The following is a 23,778-nucleotide window of genomic DNA, read 5'->3' on the forward strand; positions in this document are numbered from 1 at the left end:
CCTACGCCTGGTTGCAATAGACTTGCATGTTTTGCATATACAGTATAAGTGCTAGTCCCTTTGGTGAAAAGGCTGAGACAGCAGGATCTATAACTTGCGGTAAGTGTCCATAAGGTAAAATAAGGATGTGACATAAAGGGCCAAAAAAACTATGGATGGTAGACATTAGCAGTTTATTGTAATCTTTATTTTTTTTAAATTCAATTATGTTTACTTAAAAAATTTTGGCTTGCATCATGCATCACAAAAGAGCAACTGCTTTATCAAAAGATTATATTCCATTTACAAACCGGATTGAGTCAGGCACACAAATGAACAAGGCGATGAGGCCAAGACAGAGCTACTTTCTCAGAGCTCAGAACAGTGGCCTCTTTGGTTCCTCAGTTTTATTTCTTCCACTCTGACAAATGTATATATAACAAAGCTCTCCTTTTGTGGTATACTTTTTTAATTTTTATTTTTGGTATGCCATTACATTTTTTTAACACGCTCAGTTCTTCATATGCTACAGAAAACTTTTCTTCTATCTCCAAGTGTTGCCAATCAGCTGTGCCTTTGTGCAGTAGGCCTCAATCCTGAAGATCTCCAACCTTCTGCTTTGGCTGTAGAAGATCCAGTCATGACCTAGAAAACTACATATTATGCATGCTTTTGTAAGTGACCCAACAAATAATAGAAGAGAGCATCTCTGGCATCACTGTGATGACCTTTGTGACTTCCTCTCTGTGATCAAGGAGGTCACCTCCATCACTTACTCGGCTTCAACTGCTTCTTGAGGTGTATCTCCCACCTGCACAGAGGCCTAAGATGTCTAGACACAGAGGAACAGTTTACAAATTATTGTCCACCCAGCTCTACTTATTTGGTGGTTCTTCTTAATTCATTTGTTGCTTCCACAAGGTTGTGTGGAGCTGCAAGAAACAACCTCCTCTGTGTAGTTTCCTTAGCCCGTTTGCATGTTGGCTTCTTTCTGTGCAAACTCACTGTTGCAATTTTCCATTACACAAAACCTGCAAGAAGCTTCCACTATTCAACAGCTCCAGTCTTCTGCTGTCCAATCATTCTAGCCTTCCACTGTTCATTTGCAGGATAACATTGATTCTCCCTGCTCTGTATATTACCAACACTCATTACACATGCTCTGTAGAGTTGCTGCTAGCTTCTCTTTTTCAAGGACATTCTAAAATGCTATGGCAAAGATTTCTTTAACAGAAAACCTCCATTCCCAGTTGTGAGTTGGCTAACGTTTGCTTGGACATTGTCATTTTCCCAATATGTCTCTTTGTTTCATTGACCTTGTTGTATACCTTAAGGTGAATTTCTATAAATTTCATATTCATGCTTGGCTTAATACATCATTCACCCTAATTTTTACTAATGTTTTCTATTAAGCTGTATCTTTCTGTTCATGTCACTGTTCCATAACGGTGATGACCTATGTTGCACCTGAACAATGTTGACTGAATACATTTCTGCATTTAAGTATTTCTCTTTGAGCCTCTCCTTTCCGCTTATTCTAGATGCATTCTTCACATAATTAGCATTATTTAAACCACAGGGATAGATTAGGCCTCTTTTCAGCCATTATATATTATATTGTTTACCCAAAAAGAGAGAGAGAAAGAGGACAATGCATTTCTTCTCAATCTCTAGGGAATGGATAATACCACTTCCTCAATAATCTCATAAATCACTGCAGAGGTTTTCCACTATTTTCTCCGGTTGTCTCAACTAAGTTACACTGTACAAAAAAAAATCAGAAATTTAAACATGATCTAGAACTAATAGGTCTATTCCTTTCCTTTCCTTGTGCGAACATCCTATCAACTCACACAAACTTTAACTTTCGGATTTTTCTATACCCTTTTCCAAAATTCTAAGCTTGTTTTTCAGTTTGAATCTCAACTATGAACCTCAACAGCCTCCTGCCATGAGCTTTTAGAATTTATTAATTCTAATAAACCAGTGTGTGTCCCTGCTCCAAACATTTTGGTGGGTATATTTTCTTGTGCAAAGTCTTCCTGTAAATTGGGCCCTTAGGCAGCCTATGATTTGATTATAATCGAATATTTCCCGAACTGCTTTTTCCTTATCTGTCCACTACTAAAACTTTCACAGGACCTTCAGAATTTGTGATAATCTCTAGATGCTATCCTCAATTTTATCTATAAATTTATATCCAACAGGTTTCCCATTTTACCAAGAAAGGGACTTGGGATTCCACTTTCTTTATTTTGTCATGTTCAGTTTCTTTGAAGAACTGTCTTCTTAAATTCATAGCCCATTCAGCATTTGCCAGTGATATCTCTATTAGATTCTATTTGCCCTCTATTTCCGTCCGGGGATCTCTACTTTGGTAATCTCTGGAGTTTCATTAGGCCTATTCTTTAAAAAAAAATAAAAAACCAACACAAAACCCAAAGGAAGAAAGAAAGGGTTAACAAATGCAACAATTTTTCCAGTTCCTCAGCCATCCATGTTCACGTCTTTTATGATGTTTATCACTAATATAAACCGATCAGTATCACTAATGTTCACGTCTTTTATGATATTTATCACTAATGTAAACCGATCAGTAAGCCTTCTGAGTATTGCCTTCTGAGAGATTAACTTCTTGAGCTTACCACATGAAGAAAAAAAGAGAGAAAAGCAAAAGAATATAAAAAGAATATTTTTTTTTCTATACTAGTTCCTTCATAGACTAAATACTCATCAGTCAATATTCATCCAGCAGCGGTCTGCATGTTTCTAAACGCTAGCCATCATCAGCTAATTTAGACTCAAATATTCAAGGGGAGAGTGTGGTGCAGTGGTTAAAGCTATGGCCTCAGCACCCTGAGGCTGTGGGTTCAAACCCTTGCTGCTCCTTCTGACCCTGGGCAAGTCCCTTAATCCCCCCCCCAGGTACATTAGATAGATTGGGGGTAAAAATGTAAACAATTCATGTAAACAGTTTTGAGTTCCCCTGGGAGAATGGTATAGAAAATTGAATAAATAAATAGATACTGAGCTCTGTCCAGGCACCAGCACTGACTATGGGGTTCTGACTGAACTTGCCCACTCACACTTGCCCAGTATTCATTCATGATCCACATAAAATAATCCATGTAAGTGTCTCTCCCCCTCTCTAACCCATTGCCAATCCCTGGTGAACCTTCCCCTCCTCTGAAATCATCCCCCCAAGAGATTGACCCCCCATCCTTGAGACCAGGTTCCCTCTCCCACCCTTTGGGGTCCACCTACATTCCTGGTATCCCAGTAGGAGCACTCCCCACTTGCTCTTGCCCCAAGTGGCTCTATGTATTAAAATGGCTGCTGTGAGCTTTAGCTTTAGCTATCACTGGAAATCACTCGATGACTCATCCTTATACCAAGGTGTTGAAGGTGAGATGCAATCAATTCAGTTAAGTTACATTTCAAACTCCCTTGTTCACTGTTAGATGTAGCAGTCTTAATCTAATGTTGCATTTATGGACAAACAGGAAAAATAGGAATGTTGATAAGTATTGTTGATAAGTTATAAGATAATGTTGATAAGAATGTTGATAAGTATTTTCTCAACAGAAAAGGTCTGCTTGATATTTGCAAGAAAATTTAACTGATTAGGTGTATGGGGCATGTTCTTTTAAAGCCTGGTTGCCTCTGACTGGTCAGACATGCCAAATAAAATCAGGGAGTGTAGCACTTTACATCAGCAATAATTCCCAGTATATTAGCGGAGTAAAATATATTCATGCAACCCCAGAAAGACTTTATAAACTGCAAAAATAACGTCTTCGTTTTGAGTTAGAATTGTACATTTTGACTGAGCACAGAGAACAGCTAGACTGACTCAGGACATCTTGATGGGGCCATTTTCTTCTATGCCTCTTGGTAATTACTGGAAGCTTATTATGGCTGTTTCCCAGTTTCTGTTACCTTTTGTTTTAATGTTTCAGAGCATTAAACGAGATCTCATCCTTACTCCAAAATGTGTGTACCTGATTGGGCGGGAAAAAGTGAAGCAGGGTCCAGAGAAAGGTCTTGTGAAGGAGGTCTTAAAACGGAGAATTGAAGTAGAACGAATTCTCTCAGTTTCTTTAAGGTAGGTGTCTCTGGAAACAAGACTGAACTGAAAGGTGAGCTACCGATACAGGTGTATTATTTTTACATTGCTCTTATATTTATTAGATTTACAAAAATAAAACAAGAGGTATGTTGTCTAGATGGAAATAGTCTAGGACAGTGGTCTCCAAACATTTTTCATGGAAAGGGCCACAGTATGAATAGAAGAAAGCTCTGAGGGCTGCCAAAAGATTTAAAGCTTACATATACCACTAATTTTGTAAACTGCCTTGACCTACTTATTCAGACTGGGTATTAAACATTAAAAATTAATAATAACATTAATTCTACAACATTTCAAGGATTTATTTTAAAATCTCACTTTATTTTGGATTGTCAGTAGTACATTCCTTAACTGAGATACCTGAGTAACACACTTAAGCATTTGCAGTTATTTTATCAAATGGGCAAGATTGAAATTACTGTATATATTCAAATATAAACTGAAATTTCTGGCCCCAAAAAATGGCCCAAAAATGAGGATCTCAGTTTATATTCGAGTCTCCCAGTAGTGTCCCTTCTTCTTTACGAAGACTGGAAAGGGGCACCAAGCTTCATCATAGGACCCCTGAAGATGTCGAAACGCGAACTTATTTGGGTCCTGCGCCACTAGCGGACTAGGTCCTTATGATTTGTATGTGGATTTTTACTTTTCATGTGGATTATTTTTTATGTGGATTATTTTACTGTATATTTGGAACTTTGACTCCCTCTTATGTTGTGCCACCAATTTTAGCAGGGTGTCATGAACTGTAGTTCCTCTTGCTGCAGGATTTTTTTCTTATAAGCCACCAAAGAAATGAGCTCCCCTCTTAACACCACCTTTAGACTCTCCCAAATCGTCATGGGAGAGAACTGATCAATACTATTATGGTCCAGGAAATCATAAATCCCTTGCTCCAACTTTCAAACAATGTAGATTCAAATTTGAATGTAGATTCAAACACTGTAACAATATAACATTATAATAATACAAATATTATAACTATTCAATCATTTTATGAATACCATTTTTATTCAATCATTGTATGAATACCATTTTAAAAATATAACCAACTCCTTCTCCCTTTTCTTACCATCCCTCTTCCCCTCTCCCAGGACTGCTAAAAAAACCAAACCAACTTATCATTTAAGTTAGACACTGATATTGGCATCTAACTTTAAGTGGACTTTAAGTAGAATCGGGGCCTAAAATGCAGAAAATCTTTGCAAATTGTTTATTCATATAATTCGTTTCTATCCTGTTCTCTCCAAAGAGCTCAGAATGGGCTACAGCAGGGGTGTCCAACCTGCGGCCCAAGGGCAGTGTTTTCCTCTGCTGCTCCTGGGTGTTTACCATCTTGCCGGCTCCCTCCTCTGTCTTACTGCAGCGTTTGCGCGGCCCCAGAAACATTTTTTTTGGCCAATGTGGCCCAGGGAAGCCAAAAGGTTGGACACCCCTAGGCTTAACATACATAATTCAATATAAGTTTTTATCCTGATGCAGTACATTCCTTTGTAATCTGTCAGTTGCAGACAGGGGAGTTAGATGAAGAGGTATGTTTTTATTGCTTTCCTAAAGTTGAGGGGCAGTTGATTCCAATGGCTCGATAGGAAGTGGAAGTAGGAACGTTGTTTGGTAGTTTGCAGTTGAAGGGGGTGTTCTGAGGCCTAGGAGTGGAGAGACCTGTTCGGCACCTGCTGTAAAAACCGTGGTTTAAAAGGGGCTGCATACGCTGACTCATTGTGAGCATAAGAATAGAAGGAAAGCAGTACATCTCCTTGAACTGATATAAAATTATTTGCAAAGGCTACTGATCCGTTACAGGGAAGGTCTATTTTAAAATGGAATTCTTCCTGATTTCTTTTGTTCTGTGGAACATATAAATCATGTGTTGTCTCCTTTCCTTACAGCACCATGCAAGATGATTTTTTTATCCTGCATGAACAGGAGTATGACAGCTTGCTCGAATCGATGTTCAAAACGGAATTTCTCAGCCTATTATCTAAACGCTATGAGGAAAAAATGCAACGAAAACTACCTCTGAAATTTAGCAATGTGTGAGTATCGGGGTGGGGGCTCAGGGCTGTGTCTTTTGCCGGTTCCTTCTCAGAAGAAGAATTTTACTTTAACTAAATCATTCCATGCAAATAACCTATAAACAAAAATTAAAGAAAGGCAGAGAAAAATAACCAAGGACTATCAATACAGTAAATACCAAACTACGGTAAATACGAAACTATGCTTGTAATCCAAAACACTCGTATATTAAAGCGAATTTCCCCATAAGAAATAATGGAAACTTACGATTCATTCCACAACCCAAAAATTTTAATATAAAATACTGTATGTACTTGTATTGCAAGTCCTCGCTTATTTAGAACAGTCACTACACTCCCGCAGCGTCAGAGAGAAAAGAACCATAGGCTCAGTTGTGCTGTGTATACTGTATTCAAGACGTTGCTTGAATATCAAGTTAAAATGTAGACTGCTTTCAGGAAAATGTTGTGAGGAATCTGGGTGACTTCTTGGCCTCCTTGTTTGTTCACATGGTATATGGTGACCTGATTGTCTGTTCAAATAAGTACTACTTGATTGAGAAAGCAATTCTGGAATGTGCATAGAGCATTAAGGAGATTGATGTGGACAGTTTTCTCTTGAGGACTCCAGCTGCCCTGAGTATGGAGGCCATCAAGGTGGGCTCCCCATCCTAGCATGGATGCATCTATTGTTAATATGGAAGTATGGAAGAGTTGGCCCCTGAAGAGATTGGCTGGTAACAGCCACCACTGAAGAGACTGATAAAGGTCTCAGATTACTTGTATTTTCTGGGACAGCAACAAATTTACAGCAATTACTTGTATTTATTTGGATTGAGACCATTTCATCAAATGTCCAGCATATGCATCATTGATGTGCAATGATAGGTTGAAGACTGAAGATTTTCTGGCAGATCTGTATCAGAGCATCAAGTCTCTGTTGAGGTAGAAAGGCATGAGCCTGAGTCGTGTCTACCAATGAACTCTAGAGTTTGAGTGAGTTGTAAATGAGATTTCTCATAATTGACTGCAAAACTGAGACATTTGAGAAAACATACTGTTGAAATCATGGGCTGTTGAGCTTTATAAGGTGTGGGGGCCTTGATCAAAACCAGTCGTCCAGATAAAATGGAATACAAGAAAGCTGTAAGCTCAGAGTGTTTTAGCCACTACCACTAAACATTTCATAAACACTCTGGGTGCTGATGCTATACCAAATGGAAGCACCTTGTACTGAAAGTTGAATGTTCCCACCTGAAAATGAAGATATTTCCTGTGGGTTGGGAGGATGGAAATGTGTGTGTGTGTAGGTTTCTTTGAGGTCCAGAGAGCAAAGTGGATCATTCTTCTACAACAGTGGATATAGGGTTCCCAGAAAGACCATTCGGAATTTCTCCTTCACCAAGTATTTGTTGAGAGCCTAGAGGTCTAAAATTGGATGGATGCCTCGGCCTTTTTCAATATAAGGAAATACTTGGAGTAGAACCCACAGCCTCTCTCCTGCTGAGGTACTGGTTCTGTGGCATTGAGCTGAGAGCTCCTGATGAAGGAGCATTCTTTGATGGAAGCTGAAAGATGAGGTGGAGGTCTTGTTTGTAAATGAAAGGTATAGCCATATTTGCGGTACCCAGCAGTCTGATGTTGTCATCAACAGTAGGTGATTCAACCTCCTATGGGTAAAGTCTAAGGAAGAGGTTGGGAAATACTGGCCAGGCTCTGTAGAATAGTCAAAAAGACATTGCTATTTGGACTGTGGTTGTGATTGTCTTGGACATCTTTGAGTAGGACAATAGCAAACTGGCTATACCTATGTTTGGGATAATAGGAGGAGCATCTGAGATCAGGCTGACTTCGCAGATAATAAAGTATAATAAAGTAGTCATGCAATCTTCATGTTTTTAATTTTTTGAGTTGCAGAGAATATCTTGAGTTGCAGAGAATATCTTGAACATTGGCATCTAGATCAGAGATTCTGAGCCAGGCCTTCCTACGCATGGCAATTGACACTGTAAATGTTCTAGATAGTCTCTAGCAGAGAGACTGAATTAATTCTTTGCTTCGGTCTTTATGGAAGAATACGTAAGAAATCTATCTGGCAGAGGAACTGAAAGAAATCTCAGTGAACCTGGAAGATATACTAAGCCAAATCGACAAGTTAAAGAGTGATAAATTACCTGGACCGGATGGTATACATCCCAGGGTACTGAAAGAACTCAAACATGAAATTGCTGATCTGTTGTTAGTGACCTGTCGCTAAAATCGTCTGTAGTACCTGAAGATTGGAGGGTGGCCAATGTTATGCCATTTATTAAAAGGATTCCAGGGGACATCTGGGTAATCACAGACTGGTAAGCCTGACTTCAGTGCCGGGCAAAATAGTGGAAACAATTATAAGAAATAAAATTGTGGAACATGTAGACAAACATGATTTAATGAGACAGAGTCAGCATTAGTTCAGTCAAGGGAGGTCTTGCCTCCCCAATTTGCTTAACTTCTTTGAAGGTGTGAATAAACATATGGATAAAAGCGAGCCGGATGATGAAGTGTGTCTAGATTTCCAGAAAGCTTTTGAAAGAATTCCTCATGAGAAGCTCCTGAGAAAATTAAAGAATAGGAGGCAATGTTCAATTGTGAATTAAGAATTGGTTACATTGGACAACAAAGTTTTTGCTTCTTCAACACTTTTGGGTGTATCTTATAGATTTTTGGCTGCTGATCAAGAAAATCATGTTTAAAATTATGTATCGCATACCATTTTAACAAAAAAAGTACATTTTTACAATTTCTTCTTATACTTTCAGGCTAATGCAATTAATTCTTAGCCTAATTTGTAATATAGGTCTATTGCTCACATTATACTGCTGTGGGCATATCCAGGCATACATTTAGGGCAAGTTACATAACATCCATGGAAATGATACAGTTTGGGCATGCCTGGGCATGCTTGTACATGGGCTTGGTGGATGCTGCCTGAAAAGGCTATATAAAAGCAGTTCACATACAGAGATAATCTTCATTACGTGTCTGTCAGTTTGGGTGTATTTTGAATCTTCAAGGCATTTGAATCTTCAAGGCAACTTAATTAGTAAGTCGGTTAATTATTAATTTCTATCAGATGATTTGTGACAGCAGAAATATCTCGCCAATGTCAAAACAGTCTGCTACATTTGTGGCGAGTACATGCTTAAGTCTCAAAGACACATCATGACTAAACTTGTTAAGAAAGCATATGAATTGTACTTCAGTTGCAAGATTGGATCCCTGAGGAAGGCGTGTTTAGCTGAAACACGGCCTGTGTTGGATCCTCTTTTGATATATGTGGATTGAGTTTTTACCGTTGTTATTGCTTTTATCAAGGAAATTTTGAATAAATTACAACCAAAGGACCGAGAACATTATGTTTCCACAGTCTCATTTGTTTGGATCTGAGCTTCATCTTCTAACACAGTCAGAATTAAATGACCTGGTCATGGACTTAGGTTTGTCAAAAGCAAAAGCAGAATTATTGGGTTCAAGACTGCAGGGATGGTGTTTGCTTTCACCAGGTATGAAAATTTCTGTCTTTCGAAACTGCCAAGATGATTTAACAAATTTCTTTGTACAGGTTGAAAGCCTCTTTATATGCACTGACATTGAAGGGTTGTTCACAGCTTTGGGTTGTATGCATAACCCACAAGAGGGGCAATTTTTATTGATTCATCAGGTTGTTCATCAGCCTCAAGGTTGTTTTGTTATACAATGGCAAAGCATATCCAGTACACAAAGTACAACTGGAACATCTACGGTGATCGTAAAGTAGTAGCTCTGCAACTTGGAATGCAGCTTGGAAATACCAAGTACTGTTGTTTTATTTGTGAATGGGACAGCCGTACTAAAGAGTTGCATTACATTCAAAAGAACTGGCCACACCATAAGAATTTGGTTACAGGACAGAAAAATGTGGTACACGAACCACTTGTTGACCCAACAAAGATATTTTTGCCTCCTCGTCACATGAAACTTGGACTGATGAAAAATTTTGTAAAACAAGGAAGGCTAAAGTTTTTTTTATCTAAGACAGATGTTTCCAAGAATGACTGATGCCAAGATTAAGGAAGACATTTTTGTTGGTCCACAGATTAGACACGTCATCAATGATGAAAGATTTGAAGATCTGTTAATCGGACCTGAGAAAATTGCCTGGAAAGCATTCAAGGATGTCATTGACAATTTTATTGGCAGTTACGGAGCACTAAACTATATTCAACTGGTTGACTAACTTCTTAGAGCATACAAAACCATGAAATGCAACTTGTCACTGAAGATGCACTTTCTACATTCACACTTGGACTTCTTCCCCGCAAATCTTGGTGCAGCCAGCAAGGCAAAAGGTTTCATCAAGACACTGCCACTATGGAAAAAAGATATCAGGGCAACTGGAATCCATCAATGCTGGCTGACTATTGTTGGACACTGCAACGAGATGCACCAGACACTGAGTACAAATGAAACACTACTATACTGTAGTACTATATAGGTGCCACCTTCAGCCATAAGGACTATTGGGGTAGTAGACAGGTGGGTATAGTAGGTTATGGGGGAGTTTTAGAGGGCTCAGCATAAATTATAAGGTATATGGTGAGATGTGTATCTGGCATCCTTTATGTGAAGTTCACAGCAATGTTCTCTAAGGTGCTTCACTGCTCTGTTGAGTTGTCTGTGTGGCCAGTCCCTTCCATGTCGAAATGTCCTGGATTTGGATGTTTTGAGCTCTTCAGTTTTTGTGGATGTCCTAAGGCTGGCCGTCCTGGGGCCAAGACACCTAAATTGACAATTTTCAAAAAATATAGATTTGGACAGGTTTTGCCTGTTTCAAAATTGGCCATTTCTCTGCCTCTGACTTTGCATGTCTTGTGGGAAATGTCCAGAATTGAACTTAGATGTTCTATCGAAAATGTCCCTCCACGCGTTCCAGTGGCCGTCTTTATACATTTCAATGATGTCATCACAATGGAATACAATGAAAAACAATGAAAACAAATTTAAAAATGTACAGGAACCATCTACCCACTTCTAAAAACCAATTTAAACCAGTTTGTATACTCTTCTGGTCTGCCCTTCTGTCCTGCTAAGGTTGGCATAAGTGCTAGTTCCTACATCCATGCACATATATATACGGTTACACTAGTATTCTGTAAAGAAAAGTAGGCACCTACTTTTCTTTATAGAAAAGGCACCACAAAAACACCCTATTAGAAGATTGTTCAAAGGCTATCCAACAATTTCTCAAATAATCGGTTGGCCAATATTCAGCCTGCAGTGGACAGAATTTCTTTAATCACTGCCTAACGTGGGCTGAATTAGACCTTTTCCGGGTACCAGCCCTAAATATCCAGGTTTTTGATAGAATGCAGAAGTTACCTTGGTACGGCCACTATTCATTGCTATACCCAAATAACCAACCAGACATAATTACATGCAGTCCTACTTGCCCAGTTAGTTATCCAGGCACTGGCACTGAATATCAGTGGTGTCCAGATGTCTTATGGGTCCATAGATGTCTTATGGGTCCTCCCTGACAGTAATCAGATAGTGCTGCAGCATTTTGCCTAGCATTAATTATCTGGATGAATGCTGCTGAAAATCTGAGTATGGCCTAGTCAACAGGATTTATCCAGGTAGGAGCCTTTTGCACACAGATAAGTACCACTGAATATCTTCAGTTCTTTTCTAAAAACGAAATAAATATCTCCAACTTAAGTTCAAAAGATAAAATGTTCCTCAATTGCCTGTATTTGTTGATGATAGATTGGAAGTGAAGTTGAAAAAGGAGAACTGGGGTCCCTGGAGTGGCGGCAGTGGCTCTCGCCAGGTGCAATTTATGCAAGGAGTTGGAGATTTAGCCATTCTGAAACCCAGTAACAAAATGCTGCAAGTCAGCATTGGACCAGGACTACCAAAGAACTCCCGTAAGTACTGGAACCTCAGCACCTCACACACACACAAAATTTCACCAAAATCGGTTTCACCAAAATCGGCCCAAAATATGTGTTCAATTTTTATGTTTTCGGCTACAATCGAAATGATACTATGCAGTCCTCACTCCCTCCATCCCTGACCAAAAAAAGCCCCATCCTCTAGCAGCAACCTTGGCCTACCAAGTTTTTTGTGGCTGGTGAGGGCAGGGGCGATTCCCACTTGCTTCTGCCTCAAAATGGTTGCCAGGACTTCCAGAGACTGCTGAGACTTCATGAGACTGCTACCGAAGGTCAGGGCAACTATTTTGAGATTTGAACTGACATGGGCAGGTGTGATTGAGGATGGCACCTGCTCTTGCCAGTTCCAATCTCAAAATGGCTGCTACGAGACTGCTGCTGGAAATCCCAGAAGTCAAGTTTCAAGTTTTATTTTGGTTTGATGAATCACTTATTTAATTTACTAAGCAAAATGCGATAAATATACCATTTAATTTTTAAAATAATAGGTTAGACGACGGACTTACAGACTAATAGATACATAGGGTAAGAAAGGGCAGAACTACAATTCAATCTTTTAGAAAAAAGATTGGATGGAAAAGATTGAATGGAAAGAACATTAGGGAAGGGAGAGTGAAAACTGAGGAAAAGCTAAAATAAACTTTGAACATAATTAAAGATTAAAAGCATCTTTAAAAAGAAAGCTCTTTAAGTTACTTTTAAAACGACTCAAATCATTTTCCTCTCTTATATGTTGAGGCAAGGTATTCCATAGTTGCGGAGCCATTACTGAGAACATATCATGTCGACGAGTTCCAATAATTTTCAAGGAGGGGACTGCTATAAGTTTTTGATTAGTGGACCGAAGGGAACGCGACGTATTGTGAGGGATAAGTAAATTATGAATGAATTGAGATTCATTAGTAGACAAAGTTTTAAATACTGAAAGTAAGATTTTAAAAGTAATGCGGTGATTAACTGGGAGCCAGTGGGATTTGATCAGAAAGGGAGTGACATGATCATATTTTTTGCCATTATGAATTAGTTTAACAGCAGTATTTTGGATTATCTGAAGATGCCTCTTTTCTTTTTGTGTAATATTTATTAATAAAGAATTACAATAATCAAGTTTAGCGATAATTAAAGAATGAATTAATATATTTAGTGATTTTGGCTCTAGAAACTTAGAAATCGAGCGAATCATTCATAACCTATGAAAGCAAGATTTAACGGTGTTGCTTACATGTTCATGGTAAGAGAGTCTTTCATCGATGATGACACCCTGTATTTTTTAAGATGTTACCGACTCTAAATGGATATTATCTAGGGTGAATGGGGCACTCAGGCTTAAATCTTTTTCTCATGGGAAAAATAATGCTTTTGTTTTCTGAATGTTTTCTGAATGAATTAAGCCATTGCTTAACCTTCACTAACTTTCTATTAATCTCGATTATTTCTTCTTTATTTTCTGGATTTAGAGGGTATAACATGGGCGTATGAAAAGGTGGTGAAGCCTATGGACTGACATAAACTTAGTAAAGAGGAGTAGCAGATGTAAGCAGGAGAGTGTAGAAATTTTATGGAGTCTACAATATCATTACATTTCAATCTGTGGGTATCTTCTAACAAATTGCAAAATAAAGGGTAGCTGTCCATCAGCAAGTTAGGTAATAATGAAGACATTAGGACTAGAGAATGACATGGGGACAGATTTGTCCCCATCCCTGCAGGAACTTAATTTCCCCATCCCACGATTTTTGTCCCTGCCCCTTTTCTGTAAGCTCTACCTTAACCACAGAAAGCTTGAATACTTATGATTTTAAAGTGTTTGAGGCTTGTGCAGATGAGGACAGAGCTTGCAGGAAAAGAACTTACCAGAACGGGAAAATGAGTTCCCACAGGGACGGGGAAAAATTTGTCCCCGTGTCATTCTCTTCTTTTTTTTTTTTGTAATTCTTTATTTAAACACTGTGCACATGCAGACAACAAAATGGAACAGTACAGTGCACAACACAGATGCACCACAGAACCCACAATAACAATGGAAGCAGTAATACAGTGTACAACAGTTTTCAACACCCCCCCTCCAATGAAGTTCCCCCCCCCCCATAGCTCAGCCCAACCACCCCCCTCCCATCCCGCTCCCGAGGTGGAGGGCAGGGTTTCCCCGGGCTCATAGACAGCTTGTCTGGTACTTCTTAGGGGCTTGGTGTCCTTTTCCTGCCTTACCGAGTGGGGCATGGGCGTCCCATGTCATTTTCTAATTAGGACCATTAGCCGATGACAACAAAGTGTGGTTGATGAGAAATCTGAGCTGTGACCCAATGTAATGTTCCTTTTCTATAGATTATGTAAATTAAAGATTGCTTCCTTTAAAACTGGAAGTTTAAGTCATTGACTGTGTTTTTTCTTTTGTACATCAAATCTATTTTGTACATCAGATCTATTTTGTACATCAAATCTAGTGTATACAGACTGACACAGATTGGTACTTATTTTAGGACCCACTAGAAAGAGCCTTAATCAAAGCAAAGGACGATCTAGTGCAGGCCAGACCTATCCAACCAGAATAGCACCATCTCCACCAGGTAAGATATACTGCTGCTACCAATGTCCTATTCAAGATTTTTAATATTTTCTTTTTGGTAGATATATTTTTATTTATTTGGATTTATCTCATGGTTAAATCACATAGTTGCAGCACATTTGGGTACAGTAGCTATTTCCCAATCACCAGAGGTCTAGATTTACTAAACTATGTTGCCAGTCCCATTTTTGGCAGTGGCACCTGCGTGCTGATGACGTTCAAAACATTTTACTGAAAATTGTTCAGTAAACACAGATGTTACAAACATTGTCATTATTCCAACCCACTAAACAATTACAACTCCTAGTAAAATCTCCCTCCCCCCATGTGCTTATGATGTTAATGCATGGCACACTTTTGTAAATCTAGCCCTAAATTTGTATGTGAAGCAGTGGAGGTCAAAGATCACTTATTTTTGTATAAGCTTGTGGTTGCCATTGTGGTTGGCTCAGATCTGAAATTCCTAAAAACATGATCCAGAAGCTGGCAGCTTCTACTCCTGGGGCACTGGGCAACTTCTCATAAAATCATCCTTTTCAGGTAAGCAAGTGAACTCTGTTCTAACTGGGAAAAAGAATGGACTTCCTAAAGTATTTATCCCAACCACCTGCTTCTGTAGGACTAGCTTTGTTAGGGTTACCAGATGTCCGGGGAAACCCGGACATATCCTCTTTTTAGCTCCCAGATGGACTTTCCAAAACCCGGCATTTGTCCGGGTTTTGGAAAGCCTCGACGAGCTCCAGCCGCATCTGGAGAGCCTCTGAGCATGCACGGATGATGTCACACACATCCGCGCATGCTCCAGGCCCTCCAGACGCGGCTGGAGCTCGTCTGGAAGAAGAGTGGAGTGTTTGTTGGGGGCAGGGCTTGGGGCAGAATGGAGGTAGAGGCTGGAAGTAGAATGGAGCGAGGTCATGTGTCTTGAGTTTCCTGAAGAAAAATATGGTAACCCTAAGCTTTGTGCCATGACAGAAGCAGCTATCACTCAGCAATCTCCCCATTCTTTTGTTTCTATGCACAAAAAAGTGTGATTTCTATATCAGAAATGGAGCATATTTGCTAAAACCATTTTATGCCTTGCTATACAGAAGAAAAAATAAAAGCCAAGAGCCAGATTTAACTTGTTTCATACACTGCACACCCTGAGGGCAATTCCATAACTGGGCACCACGAGTTAGGTGCTTGAAGGCCGTGCTATGAGCCTATTATGGTATCTGGGTAGAATACTAGCTAAGTTGGCATCTATGCATCCATATTTAGTCACACCCACTTACGGCATGCCAACAGTATGCATAAATGAGCACATCAGTGTGTGACTTTAACTTACAGTATTCTGTAAGTTTGGTGCATAAATGGTAAGTCCTGCCCATGCAGGACTTAACCCCGTGAACCCCTTCCTTGCATTTCTGCACTAAGGCCCTGATTCTATATAAAACACCTGCTATTAGGTACCTAAATCAGCGCACTTAGCCAATCTAGGCACCTAACTTACACCCCCCCCCTCCCCATTTACAGAATTGCAGAAGAGGTTGCTGCTCCGACACTCAAGTTTATGCACATGTGGTGCATATGGAGTATCCTGAAAATCAGATCTAGTTACAGGCCTCTGGGACTGGTTTGGGAGCCATTTGCAAAGTGCATCAGGAAATCCTAACTGCTAGGTCTGTGATTGCTGAACCAGGTGCAAATGTGTTTATCATCAATTGTTTCTACTTTCTTCCTTCCTCCAAGTAAAATGTAAGATGTCATAAAAATCAAACCATATAGGGGTAAAAGACTACATTCAGCCAGATGGAAGTTGCATAAATGAAGCCAACACTGATTCACTGGGACCACTATATCTTTATGAAGTGTGATATGTGTCTGTGTATTTTTAGCCCAGTCTGCCTGGGAGGCACTAAGTAGACAATGCCCCCCCTCCCCCCACCTCCTGATATTCAGACCCACAGGAGATCACCAACGAGCTACAGTTTGTGGCGATACTGAAAATGCAGTAGTAGACAGACAGCTGTCTCCCATTGAATATTGTCAGATAGCCAGCCATGTGCTATTTAGCCAGCTGGGAGCCGTTCCTGGCCGATTACGGTAAATAGCTCTGAATATCGGGGCCCAGTGGAGTTTGTTAAAGTCAAATATGGTAAGTATGAGGGGCTGCTGAAAAGTTCTCAGCCCAACCAACAACGTTGGGGCAGTCTCCATCGAGGGCTATACACTTAGTCCAGTGATTTTCCACCTTTTTTATTCGGTCAGAAAAATACAGAACAAACCAAAGAGGAAAAAAAGTTGCTGGGCTAAGGCCCTAATTCTGCAAAGTGCGTCCTGATTTTAGGCAGCTGTCCTACAGCTGTCTAATCAGCCAATCGGGATGCACATTTTTTTAAAAATGCTCCCCGGGCAGGCGCCTCCAGGAGTCTAGGGAGGCCCGCAAGACCGCCTAACCTCGCCTAAGGGCCTTAGGCAAACCTAGGCGGCCCTACGCATCTCCCTAGTAGAGAACTCTGGAACAACCTCAGAATTTCAAGCTCCCTTCAATCCTTCCACAAACAACTGAAAACTTGGCTCTTTTCAAAAATCTAACACCTCCCGCTCTTTGGTACCCTGTCCCTCTTTATCTTCCTAGCTCCTTTCCTATAACCCTTCATTGTAGCTCCTTTTCAATCTAACCCTGTAAACCGTGCCGAGCTCTACGCTTGTGGAGATGGCGCGGTATACAAACCTAAGGTTTAGTTTAGTTTAGGAAGAAACGCTTACAATGTAGGCCAGCAAAATGGTTTATAGAATATTATGAAGTATCTGCATAACTTGCGTGTGCCGCACATAGGAAATATCGTCAGAGGGAGAACCAATGGGGTCACAAGGAGCACACTGTTGACCGCTGTGAGCAACTAGAGGTACGGGAGAAGGGAAGGAGGAGCGCGCACGGCAGGCAGCAGTGGGGGGGCCATACACAGCATTCAGGAGGGGAAAGGAGCAAGGGCGGAGACAAGGGCGGGGGAAGGGCGCCACCAACCTGGGAGCCTCTCACCTTCGCTACACTACTGATGCCAGTGCTATAGTATTCTGTAATGGAATTTTACAGAATACTATAGTATACTATATAGAATACTATATAGTATACTATAGTATACTATACTATAATTTTATAGAATACTATAGTATTCTGTAATGGAATTTTGATGCCAGATTATCATTAAACGCTAATTTATAGAATTTGCCCTCTTTATCTTTAAAAAACAATATTTTTTCTCATGGTAATATTTTTGTTCATTTATTTATTTAATGCTAGGTCATCATCAAAATGGAGTGCTAACAGGAACTCAATATGGCTATCACCAAAAACCAACCAATCCTTCAAACAATCCCAAAGAAGTATCTTCCACAATGGAGCGCCCTTCTTTGCCAAGGCAAGTCTCGGGAGGCACAGACATATATTCACAACAACCACAAAGCCTGGACTTCCTTAGAGTGCCAGACCAAGGTGCTGCAGGGTAAGGTTTCCTGGATACCGCACCCTTTGCCACAAAAAGCTTTTCTGAGGCTGTGCGTCAGTGCATGAAAGCTTATGCTCACCCTCCCCTTTTTCAAGGCTGATCCTATGATCCATTCAGATTTTAATCCAGTTCTTCTCATCAACCCCTGGCCAGATCTCCAAAACTAGCTATAACAAAAAGGTCTGACAGCTGGGAATAGGCCAGGATCTTGGCACCAGTGATATGTGGGAACTTAATAAATCTCTCTCAGGAGGAGTATTTTATCTGAACTTAGAGCTTGATGGTTCTACACATGTATCCTCTGCTTTGTGATTGGCCGCTTTCCGCATGGACACAGGCATTGAGTAGCTCTCTTGCACCACCCCACCAAGAGCATGGTTTGTCTGGGCTTGCAGCTAAAAGGAAAAGGCCAGAAGTTCTGTTTTCCCTATTCTGTCCAAACAGAAAAGTGTTATTAAAAGCTATAATCAGAGGGTGCTGGAAGGAATTAGTACCAACTTGAATTGAAGAAAAATTGAAATTTGTTCAAAACACTGATAATCATATAAATAGAGAACAAATTAATATCAAGTGATATTGAATTACCAGACCTCAAATACCCAAGGCACTACTTAAATATTTTTCATGCCCTTACTGGGGTAATGTATTCATCATCAGTCTTGGTAAAGCACTTCAAATTTATATTGTTATTGAGCCTGTGAAAAGTAATAAGTTAAAATTAAAAGTTTTGGGGCACATGTCACTTTACCAAGACCAATGATGAATACATTACCCCAGTAAGGGCAGGAATTAGTACCAAACATGTCTCACACTACAAAAATCTACAAGATAATTGGGGGGAGGAGTTTCCTAAGTGAAAGCAACCACTAGCAGGTATTTGAATTCTATAAATATTAGAAATTATGTTAGATTGACCTTGGGGAAACATTGCAGCCCAGTTTCAAAAATATCTTTTCTTGAACTTTTTACTAAGGAAAAAGTTGCCTTATGTTGTCATTATGTTGCCTCAGAGGAAGGGAATTGAAAAAAAATGGCTACTCAGGGGGTCTACCTTTTATCTAGTTTAGGAGACACCTGAAAACTTTTTTCTTTTTAAAGTTTCTTGGCCCCTGATTATTCAATTCTCATTATGATTTGTATTATTAGCTAAACTTTTGTAAACCGCATAGAACTTTTCGGTATTTGTGTTCTAGAAATTTATTTTTATGTTATGTCAGGACTCCCCATTTTCTCATACACCCCCACAACTAAAAACCTATCACCCTCATAAATGGCAGATCAGTATATTTACTTATTACAAAGGCATCATGACCTATGGAAAATTGTAACCTAGAAACTTTATATTTGTTGGTATTAGACCCCCTAATTTGTATCAAGTTAGGATACAACCTTGCATTGTAAACTTGTACTGTAATTACATCAAATTGTAGAGATAATGGTTACTGCAGATGGGCAGACTAGATGGGCTATTTGGCCTTTATCTGCCGTCATGTTAACCATATAAGATATATATGTTTAACTTGTAACCCATTCTTTGGGGACAATGGGATAGAATATTAATTAAATAAATAAATACTATTATTATTATTATTAAATTAGAGTTGAACCTGAAACAAACTTATTTAAAAGAAATTTACTCATTTTTCGGAGACATAATGAACTCGATAAGTTGTTCTTTATGGATTTTGAAAATCACCCACTTAAAGTTCTCCCCCAGCTTCCAGTTACTTTTTTTTCTTTAAGGCAAAGTAAGCTATTAAAAAGCTGAGAAATATGTTTATTAACCCCCTCCTTTACAAAGCCGTGCTAGCGTTTTTAGCACCAGCCACTGCAGTAACAGCTCCAACGCTCATAGAATTCCTATGAGCGTCCGAGCTGTTACCGCCACAGCCGGCGCTAAAAAGGCTAGTGCGGCTTTGTAAAAGTGGGATTAAGTCAGCTAGTCATACAGCATCCATCACAATATGCTAACTACAGCTGCATGGGTTTGTAACAGGACAGGGGGGGTGATGAAGAGAAGGGATGTTGGGAGCACTGAATATTGGGGAGATGACCAGACCACCTCTTCCTCTCAACACATTGACACGCTGCCACCACCACTCACTGGGTAGGCCAGCTATGCTATAAACTTTATAAAACACATTATTATATTTTCTTATAAAGCACATATTTTAACTGAACTCTCTGACATCCTCAGCCTTTCCATTCACAAAAATAGAAGGAAGAAAAGTTCCCATTTCCTGCTGTCTCATGTCCCCGGCCTATAAAATATTTTTTTTCTGCAGACCCTTCAAAAGTCTGACCAAATCCTCGTTTCACTTGCATTATAAAGTACTGAGGATGCCATCTCTCCCCAATCCCAGGTCCTAAAGTCCGCAAACTAATGGTGCCAGTAGCGCAAACTAATGCTGCCAGATTCAGGAAAAAAAATTTCGATTCGATTCAGCCTATTGAATTGGTTTTTCACTCCTGGTGGGTTTTATAGCTTTTTCACCCCCTTTGGCTTCTCCTAACCATACTGGCGCTGTGGTGTAAATAAAATAAAGAAACAAAAAGGACTTTTCCTCTCTCTGTTAAATCCTAGCTCACGTTTGCAGTTCAACACCAGCTCTGGCAGGATACACATTTCAAATCTGACATATTATAATCACAAAACAGAAAATAAAATTAATTTTTCTACCTTTTGTTGTCTGGTTATATTTCAAATCTTGTTGGTCCAAGGCTCTGGTTTTCTTCTGATAACTTGCTTGCCAGGGTCTCCTTCTTTCTGCATGCTAACCATCCATCTGCCAACTCTGTCCTCCCTTTCCATTTCCCTTCCCTCCCTCTGGTATCTTTCCTTTTTTTCATCTCCCTCCACAGATCCACCTTTTCTTAACTACCCTTTCATCCGGCATCTCTCCCTCCTTCCCCACCACCCCCAGAGTCCACCATCTCTCCCTTTCTTTTCCCAATTACCCTCCTATCCAGTATCTCTATCCCTCTTCCACACCATCCCTTGTGTCCAATTTCTCTCCCTTTCTGGTCCTTCCCTCCCTAAATCCCATGGTCCATCATCTCTCTCCCTCTCCTCTATTTTCAGACCCATTATTTCTTCCTCCCCCCCCCCCCCAAAGTTTGGCATATGCACGTCTCTTTGAACACCCCCCTTCCCTCCGTGTACTTCTAAACCAGGGTCCCCCCAAAGGCCTGTTCCCCCTTAAAGGTCTGCCTGTCCCCCCCTTGAAGGCCTGCCTGCCTGCCCCCCCTTGAAGGCCTGTCCCCCCCTTGAAAGTCTGCACCCCCCCCCGAAGGCCTGCACCCCCCCGAAGGCCTGTCCCCCCCCCCTTGTAGACCTGTCTCCCCCTTGTAGGCCTGTCCCCACCTACCTCCCAAAATACTGAAATAACACTGTCAGCCTAAACTAGCATGTACTGCACAATAGAATGATTTTAATAAATGAACTGAAAATAGACTGGGGAAGGGTTCAATGATAACTCTTTCAATACTTACTAATGAGACCTGATTAAAACCATTCAGGGAGACATTTCCTTGATTTATTAGTGGAATTAGATTAAAGGCAAGGGCCTTTAATCTAATTCCACTAATAAATGTGCGGGTGCGGGTGCACTAATAAATGTGCATGTGCGGGTGCCTTCCCACCTACTGTCAGCTCACAGGACCATCAATTCTTTGTTTCCCACAAAGTGAAAAAGCCATCTTTTGGTTCTCTCATCACACACCTTTCAGCATGTGTTTTTAACATACATATTGTATACGTGGGGTTTTTGTGTGTGTATTAGTTGCATATGTTTTGTGTCTTTCCATAGTAACATAGTAGATGACGGCAGATAAAGACCCGAATGGTCCATCCAGTCTGCCCAACCTGATTCAATTTAAAATTTATTTTTTTTTTTTTTTCTCTTCTTAGCTATTTCTGGGCAAGAATCCAAAGCTTTACCCGGTACTATGCTTGGGTTCTACCTGCCGAAATCTCTGTTAAGACTTACTCCAGCCCATCTACACCCTCCCAGCCATTGAAGCCCTCCCCTGCCCATCCTCTACCAAACGGCCATACACAGACACAGACCGTGCAAGTCTGCCCAGTAACTGGCCTTAGTTCAATATTTAATATTATTTTCTGATTCTAAATCTTCTGTGTTCATCCCACGCTTCTTTGAACTCAGTCACAGTTTTACTCTCCACCACCTCTCTCGGGAGCGCATTCCAGGCATCCACTACCCTCTCCGTAAAGTAGAATTTCCTAACATTGCCCCTGAATCTACCACCCCTCAACCTCAAATTATGTCCTCTGGTTTTACCATTTTCCTTTCTCTGGAAAAGATTTTGTTCTACGTTAATACCCTTTAAGTATTTGAACGTCTGAATCATATCTCCCCTGTCTCTCCTTTCCTCTAGGGTATACATATTCAGGGCTTCCAGTCTCTCCTCATACAGGATTCTGGGCTGTATAAAGAGAGGCGTAGTCAGTAGAAGGAAGAAGGTGTTGATGCCCCTGTACAGGTCATTGGTGAGGCCCCACTTGGAGTATTGTGTTCAGTTTTGGAGACCGTATCTGGCGAAAGACGTAAGAAGACTTGAGGCGGTCTAGAGGAGGGTGACGAAAATGATAGGAGGCTTGCGCCAGATCTGCCAAGGAAGAAGAGAGGCTAAACTTCCCATTCAAAAGCTTCACCATGTCTATAGCAAAAATAAAATGTAACATATGACCTGCCTTATTGATTGCAAAAAAAACACATTGGTGATATCCCAGATCATTTATTAGAGAAAGAAAGCTCTTATCTTTTAACTCTTTCCTGAGTTTCTGTATGTATACTGAAATTTCACCTAAGCCCACTAGATTGGCGTACTGATTTTCCATTCCTTCAGTAAAGAGACTTGATCTTTTATAACTAGTGGGCAACAGAATTTTAAAAAAGGTGAGAGATAGGCGTAGAAGATAGACAAACCAAGATGGTCTTCATCCAATCAGGCAGATAAAGCTTAATTTCTGCCAGTAGCTACTCCCACACCTGGTTTCTAAAATGAGCTAGGGGCAAAATAAGAAAACATGGGGGGGGGTGGATGGGCAGGGAACTATTAAAAAGCACCACATTGTCCCTCTTATAACCAGTTATGGATGATGCAGTTGACATTTTTACTGTAATATATAAATATTTAATATGGCCAGCATGAAAAAGAAGCTGCTGATTGGATTAAGAAAGCAATTAAAGAGTTTTACTTCATTAACCCTCCCCCCTTTACAAAGCTGTAGTGCAGTTTATAGTGCCAGCCAAGGCAGTAACAACTCTTAATGATCATAGAATTCCTATGAGTGTCAGAGCTGTTACCGCCCTGACCGGTGCAAAAAACTGTTACAGTTTTGTAAAAGGAGGGGAAAAAGGTGGACTGAAAAATCTAGGATTATAGTTAAACTCATCCAGCTCAAGGATTTCACCTACAGGTGAAAATCAGCAAGTGCACAGCTGAAGACAGTGGGAAGAAGAGCCTAAAATCCAGTCTTTGAAGGCTGCCAGTGAGTCGTTTTCAGGATATCCTTAATAAATATGCAGGCATTTACAATCATGAGTTTTCAGTCCATCACTCATTTTCTGTTTCCTATGTCGTCCATTATTGTGGTATT

At 40.2% G+C, this 23,778-nt stretch overlaps 1 protein-coding gene across 1 annotated transcript in view; it reads left to right on the forward strand.

Moving 5' to 3' along the window:
- MYO1E (myosin IE) overlaps positions 1–23,778 on the forward strand; it is a 395,564-nt gene that overhangs the window by 365,663 nt on the left and 6,123 nt on the right. Inside the window, 5 exon segments of the mRNA XM_033920720.1 lie at positions 3,939–4,084; positions 5,998–6,144; positions 11,911–12,071; positions 14,579–14,665; positions 17,951–18,152. Coding sequence (XP_033776611.1) covers positions 3,939–4,084; positions 5,998–6,144; positions 11,911–12,071; positions 14,579–14,665; positions 17,951–18,152 — 743 coding nt within the window.

The sequence above is a fragment of the Geotrypetes seraphini genome, chromosome 14, assembly GCF_902459505.1.
Source record: "Geotrypetes seraphini chromosome 14, aGeoSer1.1, whole genome shotgun sequence".
NCBI classification, from domain to species: domain Eukaryota; kingdom Metazoa; phylum Chordata; class Amphibia; order Gymnophiona; family Dermophiidae; genus Geotrypetes; species Geotrypetes seraphini.